This window comes from Lathamus discolor, chromosome 1 (genome assembly GCF_037157495.1).
Source record: "Lathamus discolor isolate bLatDis1 chromosome 1, bLatDis1.hap1, whole genome shotgun sequence".
NCBI classification, from domain to species: Eukaryota; Metazoa; Chordata; class Aves; order Psittaciformes; family Psittacidae; genus Lathamus; species Lathamus discolor.
This window is the reverse complement of record NC_088884.1, coordinates 149,373,467-149,391,559: the sequence shown is the minus strand read 5'-3', so window position 1 is coordinate 149,391,559 and position 18,093 is coordinate 149,373,467. Positions and strand designations below refer to the sequence as shown.

At 39.9% G+C, this 18,093-nt stretch overlaps 1 protein-coding gene across 10 annotated transcripts in view; it reads right to left on the bottom strand.

The window, feature by feature from the left end:
• The window catches only part of LDB2 (LIM domain binding 2), a 228,626-nt gene that overhangs the window by 11,410 nt on the left and 199,123 nt on the right, over positions 1-18,093 (bottom strand). For all 10 annotated transcript variants that reach the window (XM_065658828.1, XM_065658843.1, XM_065658837.1 and 7 more), the window contains exon 6: positions 594-717. In XM_065658828.1, the coding sequence (XP_065514900.1) occupies positions 594-717 (124 nt within the window). The remainder of the gene's footprint in view (positions 1-593; positions 718-18,093) is intronic.

Genomic DNA, 18,093 nt, shown 5'->3' with positions numbered 1-18,093 from the left:
CCCAAAAGAACATGTTAGAGCATGCCATTTGTCAGCAAGTCTTTCAAACTCAGACCAAATCAGCACAATTACATAACTTTACTTAAATAGGCAAGGAACAGAGGGGCAACTGTGCTTCTCAAAATTTGGCCTGAGCACCTCTGTGAATAGTCTTAGATATAAAAATCTTTAATAATCTGAAAAAAGAGAGAATTATTATTTTGAGGTGTAAGAGGAAGGAGATTAGGTTCAGGCCTGTAAATAACATTATATTAGTCTCAAAGACAATTAATTATGAATTGTAGCTGTAATTTTAGAGTCACAGCAGGAAGCTGAATTACACAAATGATGAATTCTAATGGAGCCAGTAGGCATTTTGCATTCCATCTACACATATTTTTGTACTAAATTATATCCTAGTCAGTGAAACCATCTGAACGTGCAGATCTATAAATCACTTGGGTCAGACTGAAATCATAAAACATCAGAATCATTTTCAGGCTTACTTTTGGAACAGTGCTAATTCTTATTACTTTTCTTTGTAAGTAATTTTCCCCATTGTTTCTATGTTAATTTAACTATAAAACAGGTAAAATACTGGAAATGAAACATACCTGGTGGGGCCACCATTCTCTGCCATTTTTGAAACAAGCAAGTCTTCAAGCAGTCTCGAGGACTTAGATTGTAAGTTTTATGTCTTGACATCAGTTCCTGCATTGGCTCCAGTATTACACACAACTGGAAGAAAAAGTCAGAATAGAATGATTTCATCCAAGCGAAGACTCAGTTGATCAGTGTTTACATAGCTGGAAAGTGTATTTTTGGCCTTTTTTTTACCCTTGCTAACAGAGTATGCCTTGTACGCCTCAGTTTAATCTGCTCTGGCATTGCAGGATCAAAACTGAATTGAAGAAAAGTTTTACTCACTATTTGCTATCTTAAATATTAAAAACTAATAATTAAAGAAATCAGATAAACTTCAACTCTGGTTTTCCAGACTGCAGAGATTTCAGAAGAGTAGAAAATTTTCACGCTTGATTGCCAAAGCTGCAAAGATGGATTAATAAATAATGAAATGCCCATAGCAGGCTATCATTCCCACGCAGCAAAATGTACACACAGTGATCTTCTTCTGACCTGCTACACCCCACATGAAGACTTCTCATAAATGATCTTTTATCTTGTTATTGCATGTAAAATAATTCAAGTAATTTTGTTCCTTTGTTATGAGGACTATACACGCTCTTTCCACCATGAATGACATGTCCAAGAAAAAAGAGAAGCATTTTATTTTCCTTGTCAGCTTGAACACTCTATTGTGTGAAAGCTGGAGATTTCTGAAAACATGGAATTTCAAGCAAACACCTTTTTTAAATAGTCTTGTATATTTTCTATCTGTTCACTTAATTAAAATCACTGCTTTCTGCTCCTGTTAGCACAGCAGATCTAGCATAAAAACCAGTGAGCTGGTTTCTATTCCCTCCTGTTTATCACCACAGAATCATTTCCAGTCAGTTAAACCTTACGCAAAGCCACAGAAGACTACAGAATTGCACACATGTAATTGAGGGCTTACTCTTGCTTGCAGGATTCTTGTTTCTTGGTCATCCTACATGAGAAGAAAAAATCCAGGTGGATTTTGAACCCCGAGGTTCCACCTGAAATTTGCAGGGCATAAAGGCAGAAAAGGTTCCTTACTTGCTGAGCACATTTGATAAGGAAATAGCTGACACAGAATAAACATGGACCCCGCATGACCTTTTTAGTCCCTTTTCAAAGCAGAACCACTTCTAGAAGTAGAGGAAAGTTTGGGGCTTTTTAACCAACAGAAGTAAGGCAACAAGTTGGTCCAATTACTAGAACTTAGAAAGGCAACTGCAGAAAGGCATAACTTAATCCAAGTATTATTTTGAGTTATTTACTGAATTTTATCAAGCCTTCCTAAAGAAGCATCATGGATTTACTTCAGCTGGCGACGCTTTCATTTCATGCTTTTACAAATATGTAAGGCATGAGGCAAATTCTTCTCTCTGGGTTGCAGGGCCAATCAATGTTTGCTCTGTTCTCCCCATGTGCACCCTACTCTGATTCATATAAACGGCGATGCAAAGTATGCAGGGAAAATAGTTGAAAGGGAGCTGCCATGAGGACTGAGAGATTAATTCAGCATTTAAATATTATTATGTAGTAGCAATGACTTTTGATGAGCCTTTCATTAACAGCAGTTAAAATAGAGATAACATAAAGCAGCAGGGAGAATGAAGAGCTTCAGTATGAGGAATTGTTTTTTCCAACTGCAGAAATTGAATCTGCAGTTGCCTCATTGACTTTTTTCTTGCACAGACTTTTTACATATATTTTTGTAGATAAATATCTGCAAGATAATCTAATAGAAAGAGAGCTGCTATCAGGCTGTGCACTTTAGGCTCAGATTTTCCTCTGGTTAGATATTCTATCAAGAATTAACAGTATCAGGTCTTAAAGTACGTGCAGGATCCAGTTTATGATGTGAAAGAGGTGTTGTATTTTGTGTTCTTATTCAATTTATTCTGAAACCAGCAGGCACTTGCTCAGGTTTTGTGTGTGTTTGTGAGAGAGAGATATTTGTGATCATAATGGACACCATTGTTTTGGTTCTCAAAAGTTTGGGTTCTGGCAGGGCTGCCTAAATTGTCTCATTATGAGCAGATAGTAACTAGCACGAAAAAGCTAGCTGTGATAATTCTTAACAAACTAGTTAGCCAGGGCAGAGCAGTATACTCATGTAACTCTCCCGCTGCTGGGACTAAAAGTATGTAAATATACATGTAGAGTCTTCCAAGATTTCCTTAGGGGTACTTTATACATGACACATTTACTCCTTTGTATATATTTATTGTTGGCAACAAAGAGAGTGTTTTTTCTTTATCATCTGGCAAAGATGCTTCCTATTGTGCTCTAACTGTAATGCACACTGAGGAGAACTATGCAGTCCTTGCTGCCTGTAGATATCTTGAATGCTAATCCTGTCTATAACCTCTCTCCGCACACATGATTAAAATGGGATACAGACCCTGCAATGCCTGGCTGATCTCACACGTATGGACTCAAAACAACAAGCACTGGGGCCCCTACACTAGAGCATGGGACAGTCTCATCTTCTGGATATCTGGGAGGTGTATGGACTCACATAACTTCCTCTTCTGATTTTGGGGATTTCACAACCATTTCCCTTTCTAAAATATGAAAATTGTAAGGTCAGCTTTGGATGTGTGAATAATAGGAGGGCATTGACCTCTATAGTGACAAGTTCATTTTAAAAGTGTCTGGCTCATGTGAATTGGGCACAAATGTAAAATGAACTGGATTAACAATGATTGATAATAAATCTCATAGTCCTTTTCAGTGACATTTGAGACCTACTTGAAACCTAAAGTGACTCAAAACCAAATCCCTGAAAGAGGAAAGATCACGGTCCAATTATCTTTAGTCTGAGGAACTGCCTGTGACAATCAGGAACTTGGTTTTTGCAAAAAACTACATTAAAAATGTGGGGACAAGATGCCTGCAAGAGTTAGATTGGGCAAAACCACCTGCCTTCTTTAGCTGCTAGCGAGCAGGGTAACCTGCAAGCTGGTTTGACTGCATCATTTTACAAAGTGACTTCTGAAAACAAAGACAACTAAATGTTTTATATATTCCTACATTCATTGGCATATAGGAGAAGCCTGAGGCTTAAACTGCCTATTCCCCACAGATCACCTAATCTTATTCTGTGAGATTCCTTTCCGAAACATCTATTTTAACATTTTTTTTGCAAGAATTGGATAATATTAGAATGTACAAGTCTTTACTTTAGTAACTATAACAATAGCATTTGGAACATCAACAAAACCAATCTATTCTACAAGCATTTTCTGCACAGCTCCAAAAGTCACACAAGAAAATAAGTCACACAAGAAAAAAAAGGCTCTAGTGCAGTGACAATATATGATCACATAAATAATTTCTACATTTCTAGGAACCCAGAACCTTTAATGGCAACACTTGACTGTAAGATATTAGATATTATTAGATATTTCTGTTAGATATTTCAAAGCTCCATGTTAGAGTACCATAAAAGGCGGGTCTCATTTGCCCACACATGTGCCTGCTGCCAGGTGAAATGCCCTAAGTTATGCTGGATCTGATCCATCTGATTGCTTTTACTGCCTCAGAAGGACATAAGGCTCCATGTGGATGTTTCAGGCGCTAGAAGATATCTGAAGTGTGTGTGCATTTAAAAGAAGCCCAAAGTTAAAAGAAAAATTATGCTTCTTTTGCCATTTAAAACAAATTTGGAATAATGCATATCACAATAGATTATACACTTTCCCTCCACAGACCTAAAACCTACTGAATGAACTTCACATGATGCTTAGTGACCCAATATTATTAGAATTAGTTTCCAGTCATGTTTTTTTATTTGAACTTATCACAATGATATCTGTCCATTACTGCAATCACTGCTGTTTCACTGCCGTAGCTGTGAGGTAAATCCAGCACTAGAGATGAACACAGCGCCTTACAGTGAGGCAAGTCACTGGCATGAGAAATTTGTGGGTGCCTGGTACACATGGAACACATGCACACATTTTGGTGCTGTATAGAGTGTCAGGGATTTTGCTAGAGTTCCATATGGATCCTATGGACAATTCATCAATCACAGGGCTTGCATCCAACTTGAGAAAATAGTAATGTTATACCCTCGGGGCTCAGGGAAGTGAAAGTAAGGAACACAATAAAGCACATGGTTCTTTGTGTTAGTAAAACACATCTGGAAGGATTTGACTTATTTTTTTTTTTAATGACTTTTTGGGGGGATTTTGTGGTGTTTTTTTTTTTTTTTTTTTTTTTGAGGAGAAGACTAACATTTCAAAATGTTTCAAACCCAGTGTGTTTTAAGAAGGGATTTATACAAGGAGATACTGGAGGCACTGTATACCAGTTAGAGGGTTCTGAAAATACGGATCCACACATGATTTTCTGTAATAGTTCAGCTATTAGCAGAGCCAAAATTAGCCTTCAGAGGTAGGGAGAGTCAAACTCAGCTCTGAGATCACTCCAGTCACACCAAGAATGGCTTAAGCCTTATGATTTTTGTTCTAATTCTTTTCTGAGAATAGCTGCTCATTCTGTTAGCAGTGAAGATTAGCAGAAAGACCAAGGCGAATGCTCTCTTTTACCTTACTTTTGCATACCATAATCTTATGTATTCTATTGCTAATTTAATTAGCAATTACCCTCTTCAGTGAAATCTCTTGTCGCCATAAGATTTTTGTTTCCAGAAGTGAAGGCTTGTTACAGCCTGGTGAAGGCGTTGCAGTTCTGCCGGCTCTGAGCTGCAGGTGGCAGAGCTAGCCCAGCTAACTGTCTTCCCCTGCTTACATACATGCCAAGAGCACAAAAGAACTGCAGCCTTTCAGCTTTTTCCATGCCTTTTGCATTTTAAAGAGAATTCAGTGGGACTCGAGTCTTGCAACACTTGAGAGCTGAGACTGCCATAGTCACCAAGCCAGTTTCTTTAAAGCAGAGAATATATCTGGTCAGCAAGTGCTGGGCAGCCAGTCCCAAAGTCTACCAAAAGAAACAAGTTTGAGAACTGTATCTTGCCATGGTTACCAGTTTTGTCTGTATAAGCAAAAGTTTCACTAACCACAATTAAAAAATAAAGAATGGGATTAGCTAAAATTTGCATGTAAATTACACGTAAAAATGTGAATGTATAATGTAACATCAGTTTTTCTGAATGAAAGCAGCAAGGCACCTAACAGCAAAGAGACTTCCCCAAAGTTTTAACTGAAATTTAGTTTTAACTCTTTAATGCTTGACACTTCTCCTGGCTGCATCACTTGAAAACTATAGGAACTATTGTGTGATCAGAGCTCAGAGAGATTTACAACCCTCCTAAAAGTGACAAAACCCCATTTGTATGGGAGTATTAATCACTGTCTAATGTTCAGGTAGGAAGTTGATAGTGGAGGTATACCCATGATCCATTGTGCAGCACTGAAGGGGTTCAGTGCTTTCTTTCAGAGATCATTTCTTACCCTCCACAAAGATTCTGAGTTGTTGCCTAACAAACCTGAACACAATGACATTTTATTTCTATGCTGAAATGCAGTCTTCCCTGTGCATCCCCTGTATGTGCTCTAGAGAGAACGGCTCCAGTTAATGCTGCCAGTGAATTTCTAGCCCCAGTTTGTTTCCCTAGGAAAGGTCCCATTGATTTCAATGGTGCAGGATTTCTGAAAGGGGCTGAAATGTCTCTGCACACTGTTTTATGGACAAGCAGATACATATTTCCAGAGGTCCATGATGCATTACTGATACTGCAATGAGGAATGGGACACATTATGGATATTTTTTCAGCCCCTGTGAAAGAGCTATACCTGAATGTCTGAATTCAGGAGTGGTGTCAAAGCCTTGTACAAGTGCTCTGCGCTCCCAGCAGTATGGCACTGAAACAGTAATGCTCTGCTGCAGTCCTCAATATGGCTCATTCTCTGGAGTTAGAAATAGGGAAGGCTTATAGCTGAGTTTAAATTTCTCTGCTTATGCTTGTTTTTCGAAATTAATATAAAGTATCATTCTGCTGCAGAACAGAGGGAGGAATGAAAATTTCCTAGGAACATATTGCTGCTTCTTTCACTGGCTGGCTTGCAATTCACTGCTCAAAATAGCTTGTGTTTTTTAAGAATCACATGTGAATACAGAACATTTTCATCTTAAAAACTGTCTTTGTTTTCCATTAAAACCATGGAGATATAAATGAGAAATGTTTTGGAATTTTTATGAACCAAAAGAAATGAGGGTTTTTTCACAAACTCCTTTTTCTGGAGGGGTTTGCTTTTGCTTTGTTCTAAGCTTTTGCCCAGTATGTCAAGTCCAATACAAGTCTCTTCCATCAGTGCATTTCAGTGGATCAACTATATCCATGCTCCTTCCCTGCATGATAAACTTTAAGCCAAAATCAGGGCCTTTGAGATTCCCACCACTCAACATACTGCCCTTGCCACCTGCTTTTACTTTTTGAAGAGCCACTGTAAACTCCTGCTGAGATGTGGACACCAATAAGAAATGTTTGTTGTACGTCCCATGTAATGATATACATGGAACAGATAAATTATCAGTATTGAAAATTTGCAGTACTTGGTGTAGCAAGCAGCAAATCCAGTAACCACTTCAGCTGAAATGGTAAAAGTAGTTATTTTAACCTGACTATTCAAAATCTAGTCTGCACGGGATCATGTATTTTAGTGAAACCTTAGATGATCTTTGGGACAGGATGAAAAGGCAGCTCTTAACCCCAATAGCTTAAGTAGTCCAATACCATCGAGTAATCCCTGACTTGTTTACTGTGACTACTGATCTCTCTGTATCTCCAGTTCCTTCTGCGCCAAAGATTTTTAAATTGGCAGTGTATAAACAGACTGAAGTCCTCTGTTTCGCTACATAGGTAGGGAGAAATATGAGCTTTTGGTATCCAAAAGGAAGTGGGACACTGCTTGGAAATATGGTATAGGCATATCTACTGTATTTACTCCTAAATTAAATACATCTGATTTAAACAGATAGTAATGAAAAGGCTTAAAAACTGTTACTAAAAAATCTTTCTTTAGGCTTTGACTTAAAACTCATTAAAATGAATGGGATCACACCTCTCAAAGAAATAGTTTGAGACTAGTTCAGAGCTCAGCAAGACAGCGCTGCATGCGCTTGAGCTTGGCTCATATTTTAAGTAGATCTCCAAAACCATATGGAATGGATATTCTCTGTTAGCTTTAAAAAATGCAGGACGAGTTTCTGCAGCACAATACCATAGCAAGAGCAGATTCTGGGACAAATTCCATAACCTGAGATTTACTGGGTCTGGGATATACTTAACAGCCATCGCTCCACACTGGAGAAGGTTCCATGTTTTGTGACTATTCACCATGCTGAGTCAAGAAATATTTATACTTGCAATCACATAAGAAGCTAGGAATTAGAATTTCCAGTTTAACACTTGCAATATTAATGATCAGTAGCATCTACAGCTTATTATTTATTATTTATACAATGCCAGAGACATACATGGATATTTTACAAACTATTGAGCCCCTTGTTCTAAAGAGATTCCTATCTCAACTAGATTAAGAGGGAAAATACTAAGCCAGGAGTAATTTGGCAACAGTAAGGTACGGACATAAACCCAACAATTTCATGTAGCTAGCTACAAGTCCCTTGAGGACTACTAATATATATTTAAATGGTTCTCACGTGTTGTCACTTGAAAATATGGCTGTTTTGCTGTGCAGATTGCCTGCTGCACATTAAGCAAAATGTCATTCATTTCATCGACAATTTGGTTGTTTAGGAAACAATATAAGATCAATTCTGCCACAAGGCTCCTGGAATTCACTATTTCTTTCCTGTGTGTTGCCAACCCTGCAAGGTGCAGTGGGATGACATTCAACTACTGAAGCTCCACGCTGGATTCACTGGTAAATACTCAGCACTCAGTAATGTTTATTCATCCTATGCTCTGCCCTGAATGCCAGTCTAGGACTCTCCAGTTTCTCACTAACACCCAGAGGTAGCGAATCATTTCTCAATAATGCAGTATTCAGCTGCTCAATTGCTCCCAAGCTACATAGCTCATCATGTTTTTACACTGCTCTGTATCTGCAGCCATTTCAATTCCCAGCAACAGTGAGAATGGAAAGAAGCAGCATTCATTTCAGGTAAGGCTAAGCTTAAAAAACCCTGTTTTTTTTTCCAGGCAAATACTATGAGTGGGTAGGAAACAGAAACAGTTCTTAGCCCAGCAATCACCAGCAGTGCAGCTAATTCTTACTGGAGTGTTGGACCCCAATTTAATTTCTTTATCCGTCTCCTTCACTCTTATTTCTTTCTTTCTTTCTTTATTTATTGAATATATGAGCTAGCAAACGGCTTCCACCAGTGCCCACTCCTCTCCCCTCCATTCACTCTGGAACAATTCAGCTGATTATGAAGATTCTGCTAGCTCTCCTGGTCATTAATTCTGCCCTTTCTTGTGGTGGCATCAGCGACAGCATCAAAACCATGTGACTGGTCAGCAAGGAAACCAACCTTCTTTACAATTCAAAAAGCTTCTCCCTCCTTCCCTGCATCCCACTTCAGGTTTCTCACTCCCTGCAGTGTGCCTGTACTAACAAAAGGGCTCAACATTTCTGTAACCAGAAAAACATTCCCGGAAACGTCCTTGTTCTTGCAGAACTGCTGCTGAAATGCTTTGCAAACAGCTGAGCACACTGTCCCCTGAGAAGAACCTTGTTTAAGGGCCTCCTTAGCATTCATATTGTACCAAACAAAGCATTTCTTACGCTGGACACGAGCATTCTTAGTGACATCTTCAGCTTATATGTAATGAATGGTGTGAAGCATCTTCCAGGTGCCATGTAATGAATGCTGAACTGCACAGATGTGCTCTCTTTTTCCTGGCTGAGGGGAAGCACTCATGCTGGAGTTGCATTTGTGGAGATAAGTTTGACATGTGCCTTATTTAGCTATCACTTTGGTGGTACGCTCATCATTACACCATGTGCTGGAATGAATTCTGTTTCACATAAATGTTTTAGGCCTCCCAGTCTTTGCTGTAACTATTTGATAACCCACTTTCCTTGGACTTCTTGAAAAAGTAGCTCTTTTTTTTTTTTTCCTTTTTTATTCCCTGTGATTTTGCTTAATCTTTCTATTTAGATCTATAGTTTATGGGTTTAGAAAGAAGCTCTATTGTTTGCATTATTGCTTCTCTTTTTGAAGTTTTAGTGCTGTTTTTTTAACAGATTTATAGTTTTTGGACTCTTTGCAAGAACTTTGCAACTTATTACCCAGCCATTAAAAGAATGTTCTTTCAGTAAATGCTCTTTTTTCTATTTAACTTCTGTACAATGGGGAGATGTTTCGAAAAACTCTTCCTTAAACAGCATCACACAAGTCTTAGGCGCTTTTAATATCATTTGCACCAGCTGGGCTAATGACTTTTCCTACTTTCTACACCACAGTGAAGAGTGAAGGTAATCTGGTTCCTTTCCTTTTCCACCGATGACAAACCAGGCAAAGTAAGGGCAGTGGAATCCCAATGGCAGAGGAAACAGCATCTCGCTATTACATATTTTCAGCCAATGAACAAGTCTTGCAGCAGAAGTCTCATCTTCCTCTCGATGAACTTAGTTCTGAAGTCCGTGAAAACCCAGAATCTGAATAATTCACAGTTTAATTCTTCCTTATGGACCTCCTGGTGCAATGTGGCCTCATCCAAGTATACCGTATATCTAAAGTATATAGATTGTTGGGTGTTTTCTGCAACGACCTGCCTGAGCCTTCTCCTTGGGCAGAGATCCTGACTTCAGGAAAGGATCAATACATCAAATCACAAGCCTGTATCATAATGAAAAGTCTAGTATAGCCCATCATATTGTGTGATTCTTCTCTCACAACTATCTGTATATTTAAAGATCAATAGGCAAGATTTGTGTCTTACATATCTCATATCAGAATTAAGCTCTTAAATGATTTTAAGAGAGACCATAAAATTTATCTTTGTAATTTAATATAACATTAGTGTTAAATTATATTGCAAAGTGCATCATGTTGACTGCATGATATGATCCTTTATACTGCATTTGGTATTGTGCTGAGTATCAGTTTCAGACAGCTTGTCAGAACAAAATTAAATTTTAATGTAAATAGGAATAGATTAATTGATTACAGCATATACTGGATTTGGATGGAGTTCCACCATTATGAGGCAGTTAAGGCTGGTCTGTAGTAATTGACAGGAGGAACTAAGCATTTTGGATTAAATATGTTATACTTCAGGCTTCTCCTGTGAACTAATCTCTCCTCTTTTACACCCAATCATAGGTTTTGAATCCACACAGAAACCCAATAGCTATATTTTTTCCTCAGTGTGTTTCGGTGGCCTGGTGTAAAGCACATGACATTTGAAAGCTTTCTTAATTTCATTTTCTCTAGATAGTTCAAAAAGCATACAGCTTACAATTTATTCTCATTTCATTATTATTGCCTCTGCTCCTAACACAATCACCAATTTCATTTCTTACATAGTACCAAGTTAAGAACAAAACAAGGGTGGCTTTGGAGACTGTTGTGCACTTCAAAAGAGGTTCATTCTTCTCTTATTCTTTGCCAAGTGCAGATATTTAATAATCAGAATTCCTTAATAATCCACCATCACAGCCAGTTCAACAGTATCTTTAGGAAACAGCATCGGAAAGGTCTATTTCCCTGTTTGCCATCTCCCAGCACTATCATGCGTGATGTTGCTGCATGACATTTCCTTCCTCTCTATTTCTCCAAAGGCAAACAGGCTATCATTCAGCAGTTCTGAGTCAAATACGAACACCTGATATTTCTGATATGCAAACTGTTGGCTTTTTCTATTTGTGCAACAATAAGACCTTATCAGTTTTGCTGCTTTTCATTTTGACTATGAAATGCATCCACTGTCACTCTTCACCTGTGTCCCTGGCAGCTCCCTTAAGTTCAGATGGAATCCTGTATGTTGTCTTGATCAAAATACTGCTGATCCAAAACAAATCACAGCATTATAAAAAAGATCAAGAGTGTAGGGACTGCATTTGAATGCTGAAAACTTTTAGTGTGCAGCTGCATTACCACTTGGAAATAAGTTGAGGAATGTTTTCATGGTGAAGTTGTCTGGAGACAGCAAATGCTGCCTTAAAGATCCTGAAAGCAGAACAATGGGAGAGGCTATGCCTGGCCAAAATACAAGGCTAAAAATTCAGTGGTGTGTTTGAAGTTTCAGTTTAGCATACATATATTTTCTGAGGATACTTCATATATGTACCACAGATGAAGATACTCTTTATACTGAAAAACGAAACATCACCTTTGCCTTTGATTTTACAAATTCACTTTTGTACATTGCACTATTTTCAGGTTTCCTTGTACAAAAAATCAGCTTTCCTTCATAGAATAGATGCACATGGAGATTCATACATACCGAGGCAATACCACAACAATGATTCACTCTTCAGACTAATGTGTACATAGCAGCTCTAATCTTATTTACAACCATGCAAAAAGAAAGCTTTTTCCAGAGTATAAGCAGCTAGCTCTTCTGTCATGAATCTCTTCCCCCATCCATATAAAATCTTCTTGTTTCTATACTGCAGCTCAAGCACAAACGCAGTGTTTTTCACATAACCAGTTCTATTTTTAGCCTGAATTGTAGGAAGTCTGCAGCATTAATAAATGGAAGAAAAGTACAGAACTACACCGCATGGTAATGTGCCAATGCAAGAGCTAGCTTGGCCTTTAGCCAATGAACTGTGGTTAGATGTTAGAGCAATGAAAGTAAAAACACCACTTATAACAGAATGATTAATAAGCTGACAAACTTCCATGCATTTATTTCATACTTTTTGAATGCCAACCTTAGTAATACTAACATATTTACTATTTTATTAGTGATATCTCTCAGCCTGAAGCATATATATATATATCTCCTGATGTAGATGCATTTTTATATATGCAATTGAGATTTGCTTAATTCTGTGTTCTAATAGAAAGGAGCAATACAAGAAACAAATGACACTTTGCAGTGCAGAGCTTGACATAGGAAAAAAAGAATAAGGAAGGAGTTTTTCTTTATAAACTAATAAAGCAACTTCACCAGACATTAAACCCATCGCTTCATGATTTTCTCTCCTATTCACTCTGCAATTCCCTTGTTTGGTACCAACATTATGAAAGCAAAAATCCTCCAGAGCTGTTACACAGAGGACAAAAGTTCACAGTTCTTACAGGGACACAGAGTCTTCCATAATCTCTCCACTTCTCGCCCAATCCACAAAACTTGTCCCAGCACTGCTACACTGTGGACAGATGGATGTTTATATAAAGACCTTGTGCCTGAATAAAATTCCATTTCGGGGTTATATAAAAACAGCAATTACTGGAAAATGGAACTTTTTAATTAAACGTATTCGAAGAAAGTAGGGATTAATGACTTTGAAGTAGAGAGTATTTAATGCTTGCAGTCATAGATCATCTACTAGTGAAGCTGTATTATCACCATCAGGCAAAGATGCTTTTAAGTATTGATAGTGTGCGCGTTAATAATGCTTTAACTGTTTTCATAATGATATAATTAGGAGCACAACTAATGTATACTACACTTATTATTAAAATAATGTTTTAATAAACAATTCACAGGAACATCCTCAAAATAAATAAGGATACACTTTGGATCAGGCTTGTCCCTTGGCCCAGCGAATTGCAGATAAGCTACATTTTGAAATCTTTTGGTAATGCCGATGCAGAAGGATACAGTTCCTGATAATTGCCCCAGAAAAATGTAATAACTGCCCACCTGATTCTCTGATTTGCTGGTAGGAAGGAAATTATTACTTTGCACTTCAATTAAAAACAGGCAATAAAACATGGGCAAAAACATTTACTGGTTCTGAAACTGTGCTGGCAGAGATCAGAGCCTGGGTCACGCTTATCTTAAAAATCAAGCTCTAACTCTGTACTTCACACAGATCAAATACTATATGGTGAGTACAGAAACCCACGCAGAAAAGTCAAAAGAGAAAAAAAAAAACCAAACCAGCAACATTAGGCTTGTTTTTCTGTTAAGAATTCTATTCAGGTACAGCAAATCAATACTTTTCCTCTGACTGTACACAGTGTACTTGAGCTGTTCTGCCAGAATCTATAAAAAAAACAGAGATGGGATTTAAGGTGGGTGGATCTGACGGTGAGGTGAAGGTATAACACACCAGCACGCGTGGCCCCAGCTTCCCAGAACAACTGCATCTCGCAGTGCCATGGGGGCATCACGTACAGCAATGGTACTGTCTCGCAATACCTGCTCAACAAGTGCCTCATGGTCTGTCAGGGCTGCGGAGGTAAGCTCCAGGGAAGCAGATCTAATGTCCCCCCAAGAAGAAAAAGTGCCGCGATGCACAGTGGCCGCAGCCAAACAGAATCAGACCAGTTTCTTCCCACCCACCCCACATTGCACCATAGCAGAGACAGGAAGATGGAGAAGTACCAACCAACCTGACAGTCCTTATGCACTTAGAAGTATCAGATTGCCCAGTCTGCCTGGTATCTTAATAAATTAGATACTGGATCATTCAACTGCCTTATAACACATGCTGCTGTACCTCAACTTGACCTCCCCTGCACTAATCTTCTGTGACGTTCAGTGACTAAGATCTGTACTCCCTCTTCCCCATGTATTTAAACAAATGAGCTAAAAAGCAAATAGAAAAAAACAATCTTCTTAACCTTTTCCCTGCTTCTGTTTTTCCATTCCCAATTTTTTACAAGCCCATCCTTCAGTACTTGCAGAGATGCCCCAGCATCATCGCACACACCTTGCTGTGTCTGCTGTCTGGTGTTGGTGTGTGCCTTGGTTATGTCTGCGTGGAATTTCTGGTCAGTTGTACAGGTGAAATGGAAAAAGGAGACAGCAATACCATACAGTTGTTTCACAAAAAGAAACCTTTCAGTGGTCATCAAATTACTTAATCCACAGACTACTTAGATGAATAATTGAGCTGCCAGCTGAAAAGGAAATGTATTTGCTGGGAAGTCTTTCAAATATATCCATTCATTTGAAGTTCTCAATAATGGCAACATTGAAAAAGGTCTTCTGTGAATATATCAGTGCTACCAACTGCACTGAAGCACTGCTTTCAATGCCTTTAACTGTGCTATTAGGGTTGTGCTTCAGCAGCACAGCGACCCTGGTGTTAGAGCTCCTGGGTACCAGTGATGCAAACAGCTGTGCTTGTAGAAATTAATTTGAGAGTTGGGCGGGGAGAAACTTGATGAAATTTAACAAGGGCAAGTGTAGAGTCTTGCATCTGGGGAAGAACAACCCCATGTACCAGTACAGGTTGGGGGTTGACCTGCTGGAAAGTAGCGAAGGGGAAAGGGACCTGGGGGTCCTGGTGGATAGGAGGATGACCATGAGCCAGCAATGTGCTCTTGTGGCCAAGAAGGCAAATGGCATCTTAGGGTGCATTAGAAAGGGAGTGGTTAGTAGGTCAAGAGAGGTTCTCCTCCCCCTCTACTCAGCCTTGGTGAGGCCGCATCTGGAATATTGCGTCCAGTTCTGGGCCCCTCTGTTCAAGAAGGACAGGGAATTGCTTGAAGGAGTCCAGCGCAGAGCCACAAAGATGATTAAGGGAGTGGAACATCTCCCTTATGAGGAGAGGCTGAGGGAGCTGGGTCTCTTTAGCTTGGAGAAGAGGAGACTGAGGGGTGACCTCATCAATGTTTACAAATATGTAAAGGGTAGGTGTCAGGATGATGGAGCTAGGCTTTTTTCAGTGATATCCAGTGATAGGACAAGGGGCAATGGGTGTAAACTAGAGCATAGGAAGTTCCACGTTAACATCAGGAAGAACTTCTTTACTGTAAGAGTGACAGAGCACTGGAACAGGTTGCCCAGGGGGGTTGTGGAGTCTCCTACACTGGAGATATTCAAGGCCCGCCTGGACAAGTTCCTGTGTGATGTACTGTAGGTTACCCTGCTCTTGCAGGGGGGTTGGACTAGATGATCTTTTGAGGTCCCTTCCAACCCTTGGGATTCTGTGATTCTGTGACCAGTCCAATTGTTTTCCAAAATATTTGTCAGATTACTTTTGTATCAGCACGCTTCAGCCTATGCGAGGAATCATCTGCCAGTTCCATTCTAGCACCAGATCAGATATTGCCCAGCACAAAGTTAGTCTGAATTCCACATGCTATGCTCATATAGCAGAAATGTAATTTTGCTTCCATCTGATCCAGGCTAAGCTTATATGGCTTGGTGATCCAGCACACAAGGATCCATTACTAATGGGTATGGAACCACAGACTTATGAGTACATTTATGCTCTCAGATAAAATGTGAGAAGCCCATTCTCCAGCCTTAAGGGCAGTGTGACAGACCAGTGCTTGAGTGCACACAGCTAAAGTCTACTTGCTGCCAGCAGAAGGTGGCCCCAGCTGCACTTCTTACTGGAAACCATCCCTCACCCAGACTGCTTGAGAATCACACCAAGACATTGCCTGGGAGAGGTGGCATGGGATAAATTGTCTGAGAAAATGTGCCAACAGTTCACCTGGGTGGATATTTACATGCCAAGTCTCTACTCAGTGCTGTAGCTCTGTTTAGTTTACCAGGGGAAACACAGCCAGAGACTTGTGCTAAGAACATTGTCTACCTGGAGCGGAACTATTTATATGAGCAAATAGTGATAGGACAAGGGGGAATGGTTTTAAATTGAAAGGGGGTAGATTTAGATTAGATATTAGAAAGAAGTTGCCAGTGACATGGACAGTGGAGTTGAGTGTGCCCTCAGCAAGTCTGCCGACAAATCTAAGCTGTGTGGATCAGTTGATACGCTGGAGGGAAGGAATGCCATCCAGAGGGACCTTGACATGTTTGTAAGGTGGGCTGATGCCAGCCTTCAACAAAGCCAAGTGCAAGGTCCTACACCTGGGCTGGAGCAATCCCAGGCACAGCTACAGGTTGGGAAGAGAAGAGATTCAGAGCAGCCCTGTGGAGAAGGACTTGGGGGTGTTGGTTGATGAGAAAATGAACATGAGCCAGCAGTGTGTGTTCACAGCCCAGAAAGCCAACCGTATCCTGGGCTGCATCAGAAGCAGCATGACCAGCAGGTCAAAGGAGGTGATCCTGCCCCTCTACTCTGCTCTTGTGAGACCTCACCTGGAGTATTGTGTGCAGTTCTGGTGTCCTCAACATAAAAAGGACATGGAACTGTTGGAACAAGTCCAGAGGAGGGCCACGAGGATGATCAGGGGACTGGAGCACCTCCCGTATGAAGACAGGCTGAGAAAGTTGGGGCTGTTCAGCCTGGAGAAGAGAAGGCTGCGTGGAGAACTCATAGCAGCCTTCCAGTAGCTGAAGGGGCCCTATAAGGATGCTGGGGAGGGACTCTTCATGAGGGACTGTAGTGATAGGACAAGGAGTAACAGGTTAAAACTTAAACAGGGGAAGTTTAGATTGGATATACAGAACTAGATGATCTTAAGGTCCTTTCCAACCTAAACCATTCTATGATTCTGTGATTTTAAGTTCTTTACTGTGAGTGTGGTGAGACACTGGAGCAGGTTACCTAGAGGGAAGTTGTGGCTGCCCCATCCCGGTCAGTGTTCAAAGCCAGGCTGGATGGTGCTTTGAGCAACCTGTTCTATTGGAAGGTGTCTGTGATCATAGCAGGAGGGCTGGAACCAGTTGATCTTTAAAGTCCCTTCCAACCCAAACTATTCTATAATACTTAATAAGAGCCTCCCATCCCTCTGGTGACTGGGATGTCCTATTTGTTTTCCATGGTGGAGAGGAGCTGGACTAATTGGACAGACCTACATTTCTGGATCAGGAAGCTGAAATCTGTAACAGATTGCAAATAGCACTATCCGCACATTACTGATGCATATAGACAGTATGCAGTGGTCCTAGTGCTGCTGGGGACAGTGCAGCTGTTATTTCCAGACTGGCCACCGTGTCCCCAGAAGACACAGTGCCTGCCTCTGGAAACTCTGACCACAACAATTATGATTTTGGCTTTTTATACTTTATATGTATATATATAAAATAAATTGCAATTTACATCATATGTGAGCAAGGCAATGTGAATTTTACTTCCAGCACATGGTCTGGATGATTTTGCCTATGCTAACACATCAGTTTGCTTCAGGCAGTTCAGCGCTTTCAGAGAGCAAGGACAGATTTTGAACTTTTCTGCTAGTGTGATCACAGTAATGTATTCTCTATCTTCAAAACAACTTTTTAATGGGTTCCAGCCAGGACTGAAAATATCACACAAGTCACAGAACAATCATCAAACTCTCATTATCACCACTGGTGCCAGGAGAAATCAGTTTTATGGGGAAGGAGTTATGGAGACCTTAAGATTCCTGTGGTGTTTTCTTTCCTTTTTTTTTCTTTTCCCCAAGAAAACAGCCTCCTGGTAGAGCATGCAGCATCCAGAAAGACCTTCCAATGGTTCCCTGAACTACTCTATGTCCCATCTATATAATAAGGAAACTAATAAT